The sequence below is a fragment of the Medicago truncatula genome, chromosome 7 (assembly GCF_003473485.1).
Source record: "Medicago truncatula cultivar Jemalong A17 chromosome 7, MtrunA17r5.0-ANR, whole genome shotgun sequence".
Classification (NCBI taxonomy): Eukaryota; Viridiplantae; Streptophyta; class Magnoliopsida; order Fabales; family Fabaceae; genus Medicago; species Medicago truncatula.
In genome coordinates this window covers 35,124,236-35,144,255 of record NC_053048.1, presented here as the reverse complement: position 1 = coordinate 35,144,255, position 20,020 = coordinate 35,124,236, and the positions used below count along the sequence as shown (strand labels likewise).

The window sequence follows — 20,020 nt, the reverse complement described above, 5'->3', positions numbered from 1 at the left end:
CCCTGAGGAGACGATATAAAATACTTACAATTGTTTGATGCAAAAATACTACATCAGTTTCCTAGCATTGAGTGAAGTGTGAGCAACATTTTTTCAAGGGCTCATTATAACACTTTTAGAGAAAAGAGGCAAGTTGGGAGAAGAGAGAAAATAAAGAGAAAGAGGGAGAAAGAAGAATTTCAAGAAAATGATATTTAGTTTGGAGGAAAACCCAAGAGCGGGAGTAGATTGAAGATTAAAACTTAGATTTGGAAGGTTAAGGTAAGGGGGGAGTTTATATTTACCATTTAGATAATATGAGTGATAGAGTGGTTATCAGTCATGTTTGATTATGTGATTTTCATGAAGTAGGATTATTTATAAGTGAATTTTATACCATAAATTATAAAATTAATAAAAAAATATTTAAATTTAATCATCATTGTCATTTAAATCATAAAGAAACCAAATCTATTTTTCCTAAATGAATGGTGGTTCAAATATCATAAAAATATTTATTTATGCTAAAATAGATTAAAGTATAATGCATATTAAATTATCTATTAAGAGGATGAATTTGAAATATTTTTTAATAACCAAATCCATTTTTTTAAAATCTAAAACAAATGGGCCTAAATCTTTAAATTAAATAAATAACTGTTTCCAACTTTCCCTCCACTTTCAAAACCCTCTGCAGCACTACCCTCTCATCTCTCATCTTCTCTCCCAAACCCTGCCATCGTCTCCACTGCCAAAACCACCCTTCCATTCACCATGGAAGAAGGAATTCCGGCGGAAGACAGATTCAGTGCATTACCCGATCAAGTTCTAACACACATTACATCTTTTCTTCCAATGGAAGATATTTTCAAGATCTCAAATCTTTCCTTTCGTTTGTCCAATTTCCCCATTCACAAGTTCACATTCACGATCGGTTCTCATTACCTTACAAAGGAGGACGTGGAGAGGTTCGCTCATTTTGTTGGTATGAATCTTCTAGCTTGTTTCGATGGTGTATTTAATCTTGAAATTACTTTCACACACAACTGCTATATGGAGAATTTCACACCTTATATCAAAATCTGGTGCAATCATCTGGTCCAACGAGGTGTTCGAGAACTTTCTTTAATTCAGCGATTCATTCCGGACGTGGATTATTATCCGGATAAGGCACATTACCTGCTCATACCGAGGTTGCCGGTAACCGTCTTGCAATGCAAGACGCTTACTATTCTCAAGCTTCGATGGTTTACGACAACAATAATTGGTTCTGGGTCGATCTTTTCTCGAGTACAGCTTGACTTTCCGGTACTTAAAATTCTTCATGTCGAATTCCTGGAATTTGACACAGATAGAGACTTTGCACTGATTCTTGCTGCTTCTCCTCTGCTTGAAGACTACCTCGTTTCTCATGTTTATAGTACAGAAAGGGCTTTTTATCGTCGTTTCAGGAAGAAGAACGCGCCTCTGCATGAAGAGTTTCGTGATCTGAGACTTAGTCATTTGGTGAAAGCCGACATGACAGGCTTGTACATTCACATTCCCATGCAGTCATTCCCTAACATGAAATTTCTGAGACTTCAACTTAGCAAGGTATGTGATCTTTCTTGCATCATTCTGTGTCCTTTATAATTAAACACATGTTACGAAAAAAGCTTATGACATATCCAAAAGCTGTTTGCTGTTTGTCTATCTTATCATATGTACAGAAGTTTCTGTTTGTTATGATGGTGTATAAATGCGTTCGGATAGATGCTACAAGTTGTAGCCTCTGTATTTTCACGTTCCAAGGCTCTTAAACACACAATGGCGGTTGTCAAATGCTGAAACTTTCAGTTTATATGATGAGCGTTTATACTATATAAGCTGCAAAACGATTTTCAGCTTATTTCTATAAGACTTTTAGTATAGCTTATTTATACAACTTTTAGATTATACGAAAACCATTTGACTTTATTTTATCTTTTGTTACTGAAATAGCTTATTCTTAATCGCTTATATGATTAGTGTTTATGCTACAAAATAAGTTGTAATAGCTTACTATTAAGCGCTTATACGATGAGCGTTTATGCTATATAAATTGCAAAGTAAGCTGTTTATCCAGAGTCCAGACAACACTTATCTGGGAGAACTTAGAAAAGAAAGGGATTATGACATTTTTATAAGTTTTTTTCAACTTATTTTTATAAGCCCTTCATTTTAGTCTATATCTAGATTTATTTAGTTGGTTTTTGACAATTGTACATATTTTATCTCAGGTATATCACCCTCTGCCTTCTGAATTCCCAGTTTTTCAGTACTTGACACATTTGGTAATTAATTTCGACTGGCATGAGATGACTATTGAAGTCCTGAAGCATTGTCCAAATCTTCAGATGTTAGATCTGTATCAGGTCGGTTGATTTAACATTTTAGCGATGGCCCAATCCAATTTATAATATTAGTTGAAAATTTTATGTATGGACCAGTTCATAATGCTTGAATATTTTTAAATTTTACTTTTCAACAGATAATTGACAGGCAATCCACCCATCTGCCCCCTCCGCCATTGTACTTACCACAAGTTAATGAGTGCGAACTGCCAGAAGCATGGGTGGACCCAGCATCCGTTCCACCATGTATTGGATCACATCTCATAAGCTGCTCTATCCGTGATTTTGGAGCTATGGACCTAAAGCGGGACATAAGTTTTTCCAAATTCATTCTAAACAATGCAGGTGTTTTAAACACCATGAGTATTTGGAGCTCGAGTGCTATAAACAAAGTTCTAATTGAAGATGAAATATTCTCTTCTCAGAGGGCATCTGCAACTTGTCAGATATCAGTTTATTGATTTAAGCTACGTAAGTAAAACTAATAACTTTTCAATTTATTGATTCAAGAGGAAATAAGGCTGTTTTCCTGTAGGGTTGTTTGGATTGGCTTAACTTTTCAATTTTGAATGCAGATTTGGGCCTCTGGAAACTTAAGCTCTTTGGAAGGTGAAAAATAAGCACTGAAACATGGTTTTTTAGATAGTTTTAGAACTGGCTCCAATTTGCACTTTACAATCAGCTATCGTAGATAGGCTTATATTTCTGCTGCAACACTTTCTTTGCTTCTATAGTCTTTCCATGTTCAAGTGCTTGAATCACAAACATTTATCATGCCAATGTGAATCTCAATTTGTTGAGTTTGATTTTGTACATTCCAACAATATTTCACACACACAACGTTAGACATTAAATTTCAAGATATCGATTGACTGGACAAGTTCATGTTCTGTTATGTAGACAATTAGATTGGAGTATTATCATTCCTGCAAATGGTACATGGGCTATATACTTCGTTAATATATTTTCTTGGCGTTAGCTCTCCGGTTTTTAGGAAAAGACACACAATCAAAGATAAGAACGGTCTAATCAATAATGTTCCATTTACAAATCAAACTCGTGTTTTTCGTAACGATTCATATTTTGGTGGATGTTATAACACTTGAGCCACTTATTTTTTGTTTTGTTTTGAAGACAACACCTGAGCCACTTGGTTAATATTCTATTTGGGCGTGTAATACAATTTAAACTATTTATCGGGTTTCTCTCAATATACGTATAAACACTAAAAATTGTTAATTGGTAAATATTGCTGTACTCCTCCATAAAAAATTGAAAGGCTATCTGAAATATTGTCGGGTTTCACTGCTTTTAGATAACCTTCATTCAGTAGGTTGACACCTTTTTAGGGAATCCACTCCTTTGCTTGGTAAACAAGCAACAATATATATATTGCTTTACTCGCATGGAATGGAGTTGGAAAATAATAAATAATAACTTGAATTTTAGTAGAAGATTAAGCTTGAAACCTGTGAGGATCTCATAAAAAAAAAACCAAGTTTGCATAAAGCCACACGTTCTTCTACAATCAAGGATTCCCATTTTCCTGATCACATTGACCTCCCACAAGAGGGAAGTGGTTCTCAAGGAGTATTGGCTGTTAAGGTTTGTCCATATACTTACTGCTCTCTTCATGGTCGTCACCACGGTGATTTGCCTCCGTTGAAGCGCTTTGTGTCGATGAGAAGACGTCAGTTGAAGACACAGAAGTCCACAAAAAAGGATGGAAGATCAAAGCAAATTGGTAATGCAAGGAAAGCCACTCAGATTAACAAAACTGTCCACAGCGAAGAAGGTAACTCTCAAGTTCAGAATGTGAAAAATGTGGCTAGAGAAACATCGCCTTTTAAGCCTCATGATACTCCTCCATCCACAGTTAATGAATGTGACACTTCAACTAAAGGGAAGAATATGGAGCCAGATTATGAAGTGCTGCAGAAGAATTTTGCACAAGAAGAGCCTAAACCTGGTAGTGCTACTAGTGTGGCATATGGAGTGCAGGAAAGAGATCAGAAATATATAAAAAAAAAAAAAAGTTGCATTTTGATGTATAAGCATGCAGTATTAAGTAACACAGGAAAATGTGATAATAAGCATCCCTTTGCTGGGAAGGACAAAGAAGGTAGAGAGCAAGGCGATGTCGCGTTTAATGGAGGAAACAACTCTTCTTGTCACAATTATAATGAAACAGATTCGGATATGGATGATGAAAAGAAGAATGTAATTGAGCTCGTGGAAAAAGCATTTGATGAAATTCTTCTACCTGAAGCTGAAGACCTCTCTTCTGATGATCGTTCAAAATCTAGAAGCTACGGCTCAGATGAAGTACTCTTAGGCTTTGTTTGGGAGTTTGAAGGGGAGGGTTTTGAAAAAAAAGGAAGGAGCAAGTGGAAGAAATAAAAGACATTGGGAGGAGAGGGCTTTGGAGGTTAATTTTTTACTCATAATAAAAAATCCCCCTCATTTGGGGGAACTCAAAAATTGTATTGGAGGTGGATTTTGGGGGGTTATGGAGGGTTTATATCAATTTTTCAAATTCAATCTATGTTGTTATAATATTCTTAAAATTAAAAGTATATTAATCATAAATATTAGTTTATCATTCTCTAAAAAATTGTTCTTTCAAAAAATGTGAATTTTTTTGTCCATTTTTCTATATATTTCCAACCCCCCAAAGCCCTCCCCTCCCTTCCCCTCCAAACTCTCAAACAAAGCCTGATGAAAGTCACTTTCATAGCAGAAATGCAGGTGTATTTTGGTCTTTCGTGCGGTGAATTACGAAGTACCCAAAAAGGTATTGTGGTACACTCAAAAAATCTGCAACATAAATTTAGATTTCAGAACACAGGATAAGAAAAACTAATGGAGCAAGAGTTTGCCTAACATGATGTTTTTGTTTTCAATCACTTTCACCTCCAACATATAAGAACAGTTTTTACAATTTGTTCAGTTTTATTACACATCCAGGTTAAAATACTTTACAGATAAAAGATGGGGTAAAACTAAAACTAAATCGTAATTCCTGCTATTAGTGTTCAATCTATCTCCAATGAAAAAAGCATCATATTATGATGCAAGAGAACAAGCAACAAAAGAAATCAACATATCTACTGTAAAATCCCAAAAACTAAAATATTAAGGTCATTTCATTACTATCTTGACGTGTCCAGGAAGAAAAAATTACCGTGGCTTTGCGCCACCCCCACTTTCCTCCACATTAAAGACAGGAGTAGATGAACCGCTGGCACTCCTTCTTGATGCAGATTGCCCTGTGATTGTCCTGCCCATGAACTTTCCTGCCCTGCTCAGTCCACTGCCTACGGCACCAAGCCCACTGCCAACAATTCCAGCTCCAGCACCAAATCCGTGTCCCACCATTCCATCTCCAGCACCAATCCCACTTCCTACAAGTCCAGCACCAGAACCAACTACTGATGCTGCTCCGTCTAGTGCGTCCATTGTACTTCCAATAACTCCTTCCTCTTTCAGTTTCTTCCTTTGTTCTAGTGTCATTTTCTCTGCTTCTAGTGCAGCCATCTGTTCTTCCTTGTTAAATTCATGATAGAAATACTGAAATTCAAATGAAATTATAACTTTCAATCAACTGAGACAACATGTAGTAAATGTATACAGAATAGCAAGGGACTAAAATATGTCGGCGTAAGCATGATTAGAAAAGAAGAAGGTTTTGTAGTTTGGGTTGTATAAAGGCACACATTTCAAACTTGTAATGTAATTAGGCTTTTATACACACAAAATCATAGTAATAGAGTCATCTACTTCTTTTGAGAAATGAAGAGAATCTCTACTCAACAGATGCATGTCTATTTATACCTTTATTCTCAAGGTTCCTCGATCCTTCTTATCTTTTACTTTCAATGTATCAAGCGATGACAGAAGCCTCAGTTCAATTTCCTTTTCAGTTTCTGCTTCCAGGTTAATAAGTGGCAATTTTGCTACTCCCAATCGTTTATCTTGCCCAATGTCTTTATCAAAAACCTATTCGCAGAGTCATGAGAATCGTTTATTTTTATTTTATTGAATCAATCATGGCATAGCAACAGTTTGACGAGACTGTGTAATTACAAGAAAAATTAACCTAAATATTAACATGTGCCGTGTAGAAACAAATCAATAAAAGATTATGGGGAGAAGATAAGTGCTTCTTCGGTTTGAGTAAACACTTTTGACTGTTTTTCATAATAGAATAGTTTTGGGAAATGAATTGTATCTACTATAATTGTTACAAAAACTTGCAAGAAAAGCTCAGAATAACGTGATAATAACTGCACGGTAATTTTGAAAAACTTCAATTACTTGTCAAACCAAAACATTTGAACAGACTAGATGTAGAGTATTTTCATGTTAATATACTTAATGGATCCAAAAAAAATAAATTCCTAATGAATTTCTTATTTCTTCCATAAGCATAAGTGAGGAAGATATATTCTACTTCCTAGAACTAATGAAAGCGAAATGTAAGTAATGTTGTAGAATAAACTAGCACAAGAGAAAGTGAAGTATTAGATGTGTCAAACCTCAAGAGTGAGTGACTGGGTCTCCTTGTCTTCTGCAATCAAGTCAAATTCCTCATTCCAAATTGGATTCAAGTTGTTATCAATAACCTTTGTTTTGACTTTAAACAGTGGTCGAATATGCACAACTACGTAAGGATCAGACTTCCCAATCATTTCCATGTTCTTTAGATCATTTGCTTTCATTACAGTCACTTTAAGCAGTCCCTGGGGTTTAAGCTCCAGATCACTGCAAAAGGCAAGGTCCTTAAGCAGTTTAAAATATTTGAAATATTGAAAAGGAAGCAATTGTTTTTGATTAATTACTTCCACAAAAATTTCAAACTCGATTTCGAAATATTGATTATCAGATATAGCAGTAAGTAACCCTAGATACGTTTTGATCAGCAATTAGGAAGAAAAGTAACAAACAGAACAAAATAAGATCCACACTACCTAGTATCCACAGGAGTACCACCAAGTGGAACAACAATCCGATGAGGCCATTGGAGCATATCGGTAACAATTGAGTTCACAGTATCCTATGAAATGGTGGGTAAAACAGTGTGGATTGTGAGTGTTTCTTCAAAATCAGTTTAAGGGGAAAGAGGGCAAGCTCACAAATTAGAACTTACATCAATCATATCTGAAAGTCCAGGAAGTGCCGTCAAACTTCCACCAACTGCCTTCAGAGTGTAATCAATTCTAGGCTTTGGCTGATTAAATGTTTCATGGAAAAGTCAGTAATTATAAGTGCGATAATTAAAAATTAGTGTCCCAGGTAATTCCGAAAAAAGTAATGCCGAATTCAATTAGAATATTGAATAAGGCCAAGGGAATAGAAACAGAAATTGTAAAGAATCATGTCCCAGTCCACTTAATTCAAATCTAAGGGCATTGCCCAATTAGTGTTGGCCCTAACAACATCCTACAATGATAAATTGGTAAACCACAGAAGCAGATAGTTAAATGTGGTGAACATAAGTTCCATATGAAGGGATCAATTATGTAACTCTTCTAGTTTTTTGCTTAAACAATTGCTCTAGTTCTTATATCAACTTCATCTTGTGAGAAAACAAGTAATTAATGCCACACAATCATGAAGTGAAAACATGCATATCCAACTTCAAGTCAATGTTTTGTTCACTAATTTTAGATTGATTTACCCCGGTTCCCACAAAAGGGTTTGCGCAGATAAAATTGTAAACCGCAAATTAAGAAACTCAGGTAGATCAACCCCCCACCCTCAAAGGTTACCTCAGCAAGTAGGGCAACAACAACAGCAGAAATGCAGGGGATCTCTTCTGCGAGTTGGAATATGACACGGATAATGGTGAAAACCTGGAGATCCTTCAACTGAAGCGAGAAACAATAACAATCAAAATTTTGAAAATGCCTCAGTGACATGAAATGCAATATAGAAACACAGCTTAGTCTAACCTGAATAGGAATTGACGCAACAAGTGCTTCAACGCCCAAAACAATATTAGGATCACCACCCCAACGGAAATCAATGTCCATTATGATTTGACCTTTTTTAAGACTCTGAACACGAATGCCTGCATGGATGAACAAACTATGCATGCATTATTTCTTCATATACCAAAAGGCGCAACAGAAAAATAGATAGAAAAGACAAGGGGTATAAAAGTAGCATTTTGTGACATTTTTGTTCTGCCTTATTGAACAATACTGACGGGGGTAACTCGTAAGTCAAACATTTTAATAACAATCCTATTAATGCTGTCAACATTTTCATATATTCGTAGATCCTAAAAAGCAAAATTGTTGTTACAAGGCTTATGTTGCATATAAGAAACCTAAAGTATTTTATCATAAAATTACAAGCTCCAAATTTTATTTATCTGTTTCGTCTAATAGTATTTTATCATAAAGATGTAAAACATGGTGTTAGTTTAAAAAGATCATGGCCTTTATCCTTTAAATACATTAAAAAGTAGTTTCCACCATAAGAGGACATAACAGTTGATGGTCAGAAGGTTTTCTTCAAAAAAGACTGAGTTTCCTTCTCATTATGAACTAGAATTGATGATAGAGATTTTCTTTCCACAAGGAAGATTAGGTTATATTTGTGCATTGGTTCTAGTTCGTTTTATATCTATGCATGAACTCCTCTCTAAAATTTAAAAACGGAACTCAAATTTTTCCTTATCAACTATTATTATTTATTGATCATTAACTGTATTAAACATAAAATGAACTCAAAAGTGAACCAAAACTCTCCAATATCATTCGTAAAGAACTCTCAAAAGTGAAAAAACAAAAAACATGGATATAATATCTAGATAACTTGCATCGGTGAAAATCATGTTACACGAATCAGGCTTAAAGAACTGTTGTTAAAATCAAAATAAATGACATATCAACCACATTATCTGACTTTATACACAGCATTCGTAAACTCAGCAGGGAAAAGAATCAAAACCAACAACAACCGAAGCCTTTTTCCAACCAGGTAGATTCAAATATAAAATACACACACACATGCACGCGCGCGGATCAAACAGCACCATATTGTCCAAACAGGAAAAGCAATGAAGAAAGGAATCTGTGTGGATTGGTACCTTCAATTTTTGGAGCGACAGTTCCAAGGGACAGCTTACTGAACTTCAACGAAGAAATTCCAGGAGGTCTATACTCTTCTAATAACGGTTCAACAGATTCTCTTATCACCATAGTTGCTGCCTAAACAAGCAAATAGAAACAAAAACAAGATAAAGCAAGTTATTTATGCAAAGTATGAATACCCTTCCCAAAGGAAGATTAGGAATGAAAGCCAAAGTTTAAAGGTCTCCTGGAGCTTGAGCGCAAGAGTCTTTTCGTTTAAGGAATGCAAGGTGCATATTGCAAAGAACATACACTGTTTTTCGAACATACAGTGTTTTCAAAGGAAAAAATGCATTGCTTCCTTAAGACCAAGGGGTCACGAGTTCTAGTTAGTAGTCACAGAAGCCGCCTCTCAAATCAAGGTAAGGTTCCTTCTGATGTCTTATGCACACTAGATGTGCACAAGACATTGACCTCCTTAGCGTAATCGCAATCATACATATATTACCGTATTGTTCATTTCAGTGTAAATCTACATCACTACATGGGGATCAAAAGGGGAAGCTATAATATTGTTACAAATTACAATCATGTCAACTACGTTAGGTTTATTCATGTTATCTGTTTTGTGACTTCGTTTATGCTGGGAATGGGATTGATACTCAATAAAGCACCATTGACCTGCTTAGTACATGGGGCCCGTTGGAATTGTAGATGCATTTATGGAGTTGAGTATTGCAACTTGTAACTGAGGTTAATGTCTTATGCACTACAAAGCCTTATCATTCATCTGTTGCATTTTGGGTTTTTAAAAATTCTAAGCTGTGCATCTTAGGCGTGTCTTATGGAAAATAACCATTATATTTTAGACTCGGTCAATCGTCCTTATGTGCAACTCTGTCTGAGTTATACACAAACTAGAGTTTTTGGCAAATGAGGATGACCCATGAATTGCAATTCCTCCTCTTCGCCCTAATCTAGTCTCGTGGTGATCCAAGAAGCAGATCATTGTGGCCAGATCCATCATTGTAGCTGAATACCAAAGCATTGCTTCAAGTACAGCTGATTTTTTTTTATTGAGACACGGCTATGTGAGTTTCATACTAGAGTATACAGTAGAGAAGCGGAGTTAGTTATTAGTTACAATGTTAATTATCAATTAGCAAAGTAGTTGCAACTGTCTCAAGTATGTTATAACTGTATCAGAGTCACAGAGAGGCAACCACACGATGTACAAATAGATAATAATACTGAACTATGATGCAAATCAATCAATTCAGAAAATCATTTTCTGATTATATTCTCTCTCTCTTTCCTCGGCATAGGTTTTATCAGAATCAAGTTTTTGTGGTTTTGATTTGAGTTTCAGAACTATGTTGGCAATCAATTACGAATCCGGGATTTAGTGTCTACCCATAATCAACAGTTCTAATCCACTTTCTCTCGTTCAAACTGAACAATTGGGGTGTTTGAAGCAATGTAATCCATACCATAACAAATAAACAAACTAATTTTAATTATTGCATAAAATATATTAAATAGAAAATAAATCTAGTAAGAAATCAATAAACATCACACAGACTGCTCTAGATTATTATACAAATAAGTTTACTCACATCTGCCACAAATGGCCACAATTTGGAGAGCTGCTTGTTTAGCCATTTCACCTGAATAAAACCCAAAAAACAATAAATAGAGTTTCTAAATATAAATTTAGTAGCTTCATTTGATGCATTGCCAATGCCTATGATAGGATCGTTTGTAAAATCATTTCAGTGTAAGGCTAAGAGCCACAACAACAGATCATAATCACACCTGCTCATATACAGGGAAAGATATCCATTCAGGTAAATTTTCACCACAAATTTTCTTTAAGTCGTCTCTATTAAGGGATCCAAGGAGTTTAATGTCAACTGCCTGCAGGGAAAAATGAATAATGTTAAGACAAGAAGAAAAAATATATCCACAAATTAATACATGTCATTTCATTTGTTAAATAAAATGGCCACAGCTCACACAATAATAAATTGTTGTTAGCACTGTAGTATTTAAGTCTACTAGGTTTCCCTTTTCATTTCCCTGTTTTTCTTGTCTTCTTCCTGTGAATAGATTCTCTTGAATAATGCCACAAGTTTTAGTGTAGTGAAAGGAAAAACAGAATAGGCATTGAACCAGCTTAAATGGTCCCCCTAAGTTGAATAGCAACAATCTAAGACCAAAGAGACAACAAAGTCTGAGGATTTGTAGGAAATTAAGAATTGTGAAAAAAACTAATTTCCAAAATTTGATTTTACAACTTTTAAGTTGTCACTGAGTCATAATAACTATAAATTGTGATCTTCATATAAGTCTCCTCAAACAGGTGTTCCTTCTGTGTGTGATTATGATTATAAATCGCTGAGAAAAGTTTCCAATACCAGGTCTGTTTCAACCCGTTAATAGAGGACATCAATTATCCTAAAATGATAAGGCATTCCCCTTTCACAGCCTTATATGATTCTTTTTCACATAGATTACACACTCTTATATCACATGCCTTGCTAATAAGTCAAATTCCACTAATAGGTTATTGATTGTTCAAATTCCAGTTACTTACTGGTTATTCTATTCTGCTTATGTTTGGTTCCATGTTTGGCGCAGGTGGAATAGTTTTGAAGGTGTAAAATTGATTTTGATATGTTTAATTGTTTTTGAGTAGAATTGATTCTAACTTTAAGCTAGGATGCAGAGTATTTGAGTCTCAGCGTGATTTTTACACTGAAGTTTATTGTTGAACACTTGAACCCACTTTTACTTAAAGTTTTCACTGTAGAACCAACGTGATCAATTTTTGTTATGTGCAGAACCAAACATGCACTCCATGAACTATGTTTGGTATCATGGTGGGTTTGCTGAAATCGAAGTGAGCCACCATGATTCTGCAAAGGCTACACTATGTAGCTTTTGAAAAATTATGCTGACTCACTCTGATTTCGACAAACACCATTCGTTACTAAATAAACACATGATATTATCATTATCACTCACCAACTGATCACATCTTAAATAATTCATCAATTTTATTTCCACATTGCGAATTGGAAGAAAATACAAAACATTGATGAATGTAACATACCTTTGCAATTCTCTTACGGCTTCTGTATGTCATCATTCGTTCCCATCCAGCCATCAATGCTACACCGAATAATACTCCCAGAAAAATCCCAAAAAACAAACCCATTTTCCTAAATTCCAATCACAGCTACGCCTAATTCAATTTTGAATAGAAGCATGCAAATGAACAGAATAGTAATAGTAATGAAGCTAATTTAGAAACTTATAATGGTATTTAAGAAAAAGATCACAAAAAAGAAAGAAAGTTTTAATTTCGATTTTATAAGTAACGTGATTCTGTTTCTCTCTCTATATATAATATATAACTATGTTAGTATATGTACTTTGTAACTGAAATATGGTTTTCATTGATTGTAACGTCGAATTGAAGGTTCTTTTGTCTCTTCAGACGTACGATTTTAATGAAAAGTGTTGAGATCGGTCAGCATCAATGAAAAGTGTAACTGTCATCGTGCACATTTATGGCCTTTTCACTTTTTTCTTATTTTTTAAGGTAAGAATGTGAATGACATCCTCTTTTAACCATGCTCTTTTTTTTTAAGAAAAATATGAATATTAAGAAAAATGTTTTAAAAGACATGGAGACTATCGTTTATAAATTATCTGTTTGTTTTGGACTAAACTCAACCTTAAAGTTTTTTAAAAAATAAGTTAAAACATTTCTTACATTTATCAACAATGAGTTAAAACATCTCTTAAAAATGACAATAAACGCAGAATATCATTATTTTAAAAATGAGAAATATTTTAAAAATGGCAGAATATCATGATAATAACTAAGGAATGAATTTATAATCCTATTAGGATAATTTCAAACCTAACATATATTTAAAATATAAATTACAAAGATAAGTTAGGATAAGATTACAAAATAATTTATTTTATCCTATTTCTTTGGTGCATTAAACATAAGATTTAAACATGATGTGATAAATTTATCATATCATGTCTTCGTATCATAACTATCAAACATGACATTTGTCCTAATTCCTCCTTGATGTCAACACATAAGGCACAATAGTGTTTTCTCTCGTGCTTATCTATCGTGTTTCTACTGTTGTTTTCACATCCTTTTCTAAGTGCTCAGGGTGTTATTATGTCGTCGTCTTCCTCTTTTGTCTTTTTTTTCTTTCCCCTCTCTATTGTGTTTTCAAATCACGAACTCTCTCTCGACCACCAACCCTCACCGTTACACATCTCTCTCAAATTAATCGTCTTACACCTCATCCACCACCTTTAAACCTAACCTCCATGGTTTCAATCCTAATTGAAAAAGGGATTTTCAAGTGCCCTCCTATAAAACCACCATGAAAACTTTGTATTTCGTTCACTCCATCACTATTCAGTTTGAGATCTAATAATTATGTTGGAGTTTATATAGTTTTATTTTCTTGCGTGTTCTCTATTGTTTTTTTCAACTTGCTTCAAGTGTGCACCCTGTGTTTGTTAAAATGTCTGAGAGAGGTTCGTTTTATTAGTATCGTAGTGAGGGTTTCGACGTGGCTATCACAAACTTCAACATGCTTTCAACCTTACAAATGAATTGTCTATATGTGATAGAATCGGTCATTTCAAAGACATTTTATAGTCAAAATGAACGAACACCAACAACGATTTTTTCGAGGATTTTTTTGGTAACAAAAGGGAAGAAAAAAAAAAGAAGGAAAAAAAAAACAGAGAAGCTAAAAAAGACCCATACTAGGGTTGAACAAACTCAACACCTATTGCATCTGCTAAGAAGACAGAGGCTATATCAGGAGGGGCTTCATTCAAAATAACAAGGCTACTATCACTAAGAGCACCCTTTTTAGCTAGAAAATCAACTGCAGTGTTACCCTCACGCAATGTATGTCGTAAACTAACCATCCAATCTCTACGAAGAAGCTGTTTAATAGCCATGATTAAATTTTCATATTTGTGATGAACATTCAAATCTTTTTGGACGAGGTCAACAACAGTAGTTGAATCAGAGTAACACACCACATGCTTAAATCCAGTATCCCAACACAGCTTCAAACCATGGTATAAACCTAAAATCTCAACATCGAGAATTCAAGGTGATCTACTAATTTTTCCAAAGAAACCATGCAAAAAGAACCTGTATGATCCCGAATAAGACCACCAAAACCTCCCAAGTTGGAATCAAGGAATACACTGCCATCAACATTAAGAGCTACTGAATTCATACTAGGACGTTGCCAACAATACGTGCAGGCTGCTGAACACTGTGAGAGGTAGGATGAGCAAAAGCTTTCAAGATATGATGCAGAGAAGATAACACTTGAGTGCTAATTTCTTGGACAGAATGCTTGATATCCTCAAAGATACATTTGTTGCGAGAACACCAAATCTTCCAAATGATAATGGGACCAATTGGCCCAATATTTGAAATAAAATCTTTCATCAAGTACGCAAATTATCTCGATCTGGAGGAGTGACCGACTTGTGGAGACAAAAGGACCACACTTCCTTGGCACGCGGGCAAGAGAACAAAGCATGAAACATATCTTCACTACCTTGATTACAAATAGGGCATAGGTCAGAAGAGATAAGATTACGATATAATAAAACGGACCTGAAGGGAACAGAGTCATGGCACAATTGCCATAAGAAAAATTGAATATTTGAAGGAACACAAAGGCGTCAAATCCAATTCCAACTTTCTTCCCCAAGCAATGAAGTCTGAGCTCTCATTAACCACTGGTAGCCTTCTCGAACAGAGTATATGCCAGATGTGCAGTTGGTCCACACCCACACATCAGGAACACCATGCACAAGAAAATGAGGAGCCAAATTAATCTTATTAATAATGTTGGTGGGAAGTATTGAATATAGGCGAGAAAGTTTCCAATCATTCCCATCAACAAGGTCCTTGATACTCCAGTTCATATCATGATAGTGAACATAAGGCACATGAGTGCAAATATGTTTCTTGTCTAGCCAAGGGCTATACCAAAAACTACAATTAAAGATTGTGGTTCTTTCATTATTTTTGACCATTGATCATATGCGGGAGGATTTAGTTTGGCTCTTAGGATAAAAACTTTGGTTGGTTAATTTACTTTATGCTTCTGAAATCATGTCTATTGATAATATGTATTTGACTTTTAAAATATTTAAGGGCCATGTCTCAGTTCATAGACAATTTGATTATACTCTAGTTATTTTAGCATTTGAATGAAGTTTATTTTTGTAAAAAAAAAAAAGTTTAATTTATAAGACCATGAGTGTAAAAAGTTTTAGACATGCTCTAATGATGTGTTGCCACATCAATCTATGAGTTAAAAATATATGATTTGTCATACTTCATTAATTGAAGTAAGAATATATAATTGAGTGCATGTGTAAGTTTTGTATTCACTTATGATCTATGTAAATTAAACTATAATATTAATCATTAACTAATTAAACTAGACTTCAATAGAAGAATTGACAAACAACAATTGAAACTCACACACAACTACGAGATCACATACGATTAAAAAAAGAAACTTCAAGGTCATAGATTCGAACTTAAGTTAACGTGTTTTGTCTCGCAATATTATAATGGTCAATTTAGCTAGAACTAAACTGCAGCATTTTTTATTCAAGAGCAATTCTTTTTTTTTTTTTTTTTCCTTTTAAAATTTCTAATACATTTTAAATTTTATAGCAAAATTTAATAGGTATAATGAATTTATAATTTTTATTATAAGAATGTTAATTATGTGTAATGTGAGTGTACATAATTTTTTATATGTATCCAATCACATAAATTTGTAATAAAACACCGGATTGTGGTTGTACCAAAAAAAACACCGGATTGTGGATGCTACAAGTGCTTCACTGCTTAAGGTAAAATTTGTATCATAATAATCAATGTACATTTCACATTTATGTTAACCCCTCTTTTGGAATAGAGATGAAGACTTACATTCACTTAGTTCAATAAATGAAATTAAGTGTATGTTTGATATTACGATGATTGCCGTAATTTTAGAACCTCACTGTCATGCCTAATTGTTGCTTTACAATTTTCACGTTGCAAATGCGTTGAGATATAATGAGCCTTCAAAAACTAATCCAAGTATACACACTAAATTGTTTATATCCGTTTGGTAAGACACCTCTATTAGCTTATAGCTTATAGCTTATAAACTCGTTTGACAAAAAATGTTTTGTTTGGTAACTTTTTTTCACCATGAGCTTATAGCTTATTTCACGAGCTTATAAGTTATTTTTCATAAGCTATTCCAAGTAGTGTTTGAGCTTATAGCTTATAGCTTCTCACTTTTAATTCTAGTTTTAGCCATATTATTCTAACTAAATTTCATTTTTTACCCTTAATCATTTATTATATTATAAAGTAAATGTTTTAAATATGAATGCTATTTTTTTATGAATGAAAGATCCTTTTTTTTATCAATAGAAAAAGATATTTTTTTTACCGTTATGTTTAAGTTTTTTTTCGTTACAATTGTTACGTTTTTTTTTTGTGTGACTATTTCAATATTTAATGTCACCCTTTTTTTTTGCGAAATGACACGTTATTTTTGTGTGATATATCAGAATAGTAGAGAATAAGAACAAGGACAATAATTTTCTCCAACAAAAAAAAAATGAGAATGTTATGTTTACCTTGACAATAAATATATATATATATATATATATATATATATATATATATATATATTTGTACAAACTATATTTTATTTATTGTTATGTTTAAACTTTTTTACACTTTATATCTAATTTTTTTAGGCAAATGAAAATAAATATAAATTAACATTTAGGAATTAAAAATTAATTTAATAATAATATTAAATTAACAATTTTTAATTTTTAAATACTTTAAACATTAATTGATATAAACTTTATTATGAATTAAAAATGTCATTTTATGTAATTTTACATCTATCAGCTAATTGAACCGCTAATTGTACCAAACACTTCAAGTAGCTTATCAGCTATTAGTCATCAGCTATAAGCTATCAGCTATAAACCATCAGCTATTAGTTATATGCTATAAGCTATTCGCTAACTTATCAGTCATCCGCTATTTTTACCAAATAGAGCCTATATATCTAATGTATAATAGTCATTTAGGTTAAACTTCTCTAGCTTCAATGATAATAATCTTAACCTGATAAACACCCAAGAATAATCCAACTTCTCTAGCTTCAATGATAATAATCTTAATCTGATACATTTCTCTTTGGTTTAGTTTTTGGTATTGAAAGAGTTTAGTACTTCTTTTCCACAAGTACGATATCACATTGGATTTGCACGTATTATTAAGTAGCACAAGTAATTTTTAATTTTTTTTTTTGAAGAACAAGTAACTTTTTTGATTAAAAGTAGCACAGGTAATTTCACAATGAATATTGTACTATGCTTTATTTTACAAGAATAAATTAGACACGTTGGGTTATAGGGGATGGGTCAAATTTTTAACAACTTTGCTTTGTACGATTCTTGTAAATTTGGGATAACTTGGTCGCTTAGCTCAGTTTGTAGGGAAATTGCATATTATATGCAGAGGACGAGGTTCGAACCCCGGAAACCCCACTTCTTCACAATTAAATTGTGTGAGCTCTAACCACTAGACTACTTGACAAAACAGAAGAAAAAAAAATTGGGATAACTTGAAGATATAATTAAAAATTAGTAAAATTCGAATTACTCAATTATAATTTCTTCTAAATTCATACACATTTAATTTTTTTAAAATAATTTAGAAAAGTTCCAAAAAATCATCTTAAGTTTTATTATTATGTACAGAAATATGCTATTCATAAAACATAGTTTACAGAAATATGCAGTTATTAATGATTGTAGACTTCTGTTAGCTTCTGATTTAGTAACCTCTGATGTTAGGTTCATTCGGAGACAAGCCAACGAAGTCGCTCATAGCTTCGCTAGAGTGGCTTTGCATCATGCTAGTTTCCATATTCATATCAGAATTCCATCTTGTATCTCAACTAATAACACTGAAATTGTTAAATTGAACACCTTTATCGGGTTCAAATTCAGAATCTCGCTGTTTTGTGCTAAGTTTACGTGGTGTTTACAAGAAAACATCATAAAATTAACCTGCAATTTATTTTATTTTTTTAAGGAATTAACCTGCAATTTATTAAAGACCTAGTAAAATTATCATTCAGAATATAAATTAAATAGCAGTGAAAGGTAAAAGTTAATTAAACTCAAATAAACTATATAATATAAATAAATAAAATAAAACAAAAACAAGTACAAGTACAAGTAAGTGATTCTCTTGTCCATCTGAAGATGATCTAACCTGTAAGAATCTAAAAGTGAACTTAACCAATGCATCACCAAAATTTCACAAGTAACATCGCCACACAAAACCCATAAACCACCACGCGCACATCAACGCGTCTCGCAAACGCGCCACCGCTAGGTGTCTGCGGGATCGTAATCGGCGGAGAATCAACACTATCGGCACCAGGCGGCTCCGCGTACGGCGGCGGAGGAGGTTGATTTAGACTCGGCGGCAATCCTATACCACGCTGAACATCGATCTGAAATGCTAAACCGTGTTGACACTGAACACCTTCATTGGTATCGGAGAAGAAGTAGTTGGGTCCCACAATAGTCAACGGAACGGGAATAGTCAACGTTTCGCTGAAATTATTGGTTCCACCGTTGTAGATGAATGTTCCAACGTCGGAGTCGTCTGCGGTGCAGCTCGTGTATGCGGTTTTGTTGTACGTGAGAATCACGCTCTGATTTGAATTCGTGTTGAAAACTACAAAAATAAAAAGATTAATCACCGGACACAGATGACATGATTCAATATAATTATGTGGTGATTTAATTTGATTGCAATCATGGTTTTAATTAATTTGATACTGATTTTCTATAATGAATTTAAAGATCTAGAGAGAGGGATTGAGCTTACTGAGATAATCGCCGAGGTTGAAAGATTGAGAGGAAGCCCAAGAAGAGTAATTGGTGGCGGAAGTGTTGGTGGAGGAGTTGAAAAGCCAGCCGGAGGTGCCGCCAACTGTGTGATTTTTGTAACCGGTTGCGGCGGTGGTGGCGGAGATGATGGTTGTGAATAAGAAAAGGAGCGTGAGGTACGGCGCCATTTTGTGACGAAGTGTTGTGATCTGTGTGGATGTGATTAGACTTCACATTGTAAATTTGTTTTGAAATCGTGGGAGGGAAGTGAGTGGTCCCTAGGAATCATTTTTTTCTTTCTCACATGCTTAATGCATTAAAAAAGTTCATACACTCTATAAGATCTAAGTCTCAATCTTAGAGGTGTATTGGATTGAGATTTTGTATGATTTTATTGATTTTGTAGAATTTTAAAATACTTTATTTAAAAGATTTTTCATACCCAGGAATTTTTTTTTGGAAAGAAACACTTGGATTATCAAACTAAAATTTAAATGGATTTATAACATAAACTTTTAAGATTTTAAAATTTGAAAGGATTGTATGATTTTCAAGAAAAATTCATTA

The 20,020-nt window shown here is 33.8% G+C and overlaps 3 protein-coding genes across 3 annotated transcripts; all 3 read right to left on the bottom strand.

The window, feature by feature from the left end:
• Window positions 1-5,234: 5,234 nt before the first annotated feature.
• LOC11435869 (calcium-dependent lipid-binding protein) lies at window positions 5,235-12,951 on the bottom strand. The gene is made up of 11 exons (XM_003623750.4): window positions 12,549-12,951; window positions 11,249-11,350; window positions 11,050-11,100; window positions 9,451-9,571; window positions 8,306-8,424; window positions 8,123-8,221; window positions 7,501-7,581; window positions 7,322-7,407; window positions 6,890-7,115; window positions 6,186-6,350; window positions 5,235-5,921 (listed from the first exon to the last, which is right to left on the bottom strand). Exons 1-11 carry the CDS (start codon window positions 12,651-12,653, stop codon window positions 5,532-5,534), a joined length of 1,545 nt encoding a protein of 514 aa, XP_003623798.2. The 5' UTR covers window positions 12,654-12,951; the 3' UTR covers window positions 5,235-5,531.
• Window positions 12,952-14,245: 1,294 nt separating this feature from the next.
• LOC112416676 (uncharacterized) lies at window positions 14,246-14,733 on the bottom strand. Its single transcript, XM_024770992.1, has 2 exons — window positions 14,646-14,733; window positions 14,246-14,577 (listed from the first exon to the last, which is right to left on the bottom strand). The coding sequence occupies exons 1-2, from the start codon at window positions 14,731-14,733 to the stop codon at window positions 14,246-14,248; spliced, it is 420 nt and encodes a 139-aa protein (XP_024626760.1).
• A 3,989-nt stretch (window positions 14,734-18,722) lies between these two features.
• LOC11435868 (cucumber peeling cupredoxin) lies at window positions 18,723-19,771 on the bottom strand. Its single transcript, XM_003623749.4, has 2 exons — window positions 19,452-19,771; window positions 18,723-19,298 (listed from the first exon to the last, which is right to left on the bottom strand). Exons 1-2 carry the CDS (start codon window positions 19,639-19,641, stop codon window positions 18,862-18,864), a joined length of 627 nt encoding a protein of 208 aa, XP_003623797.1. The 5' UTR covers window positions 19,642-19,771; the 3' UTR covers window positions 18,723-18,861.
• Window positions 19,772-20,020: the final 249 nt, after the last annotated feature.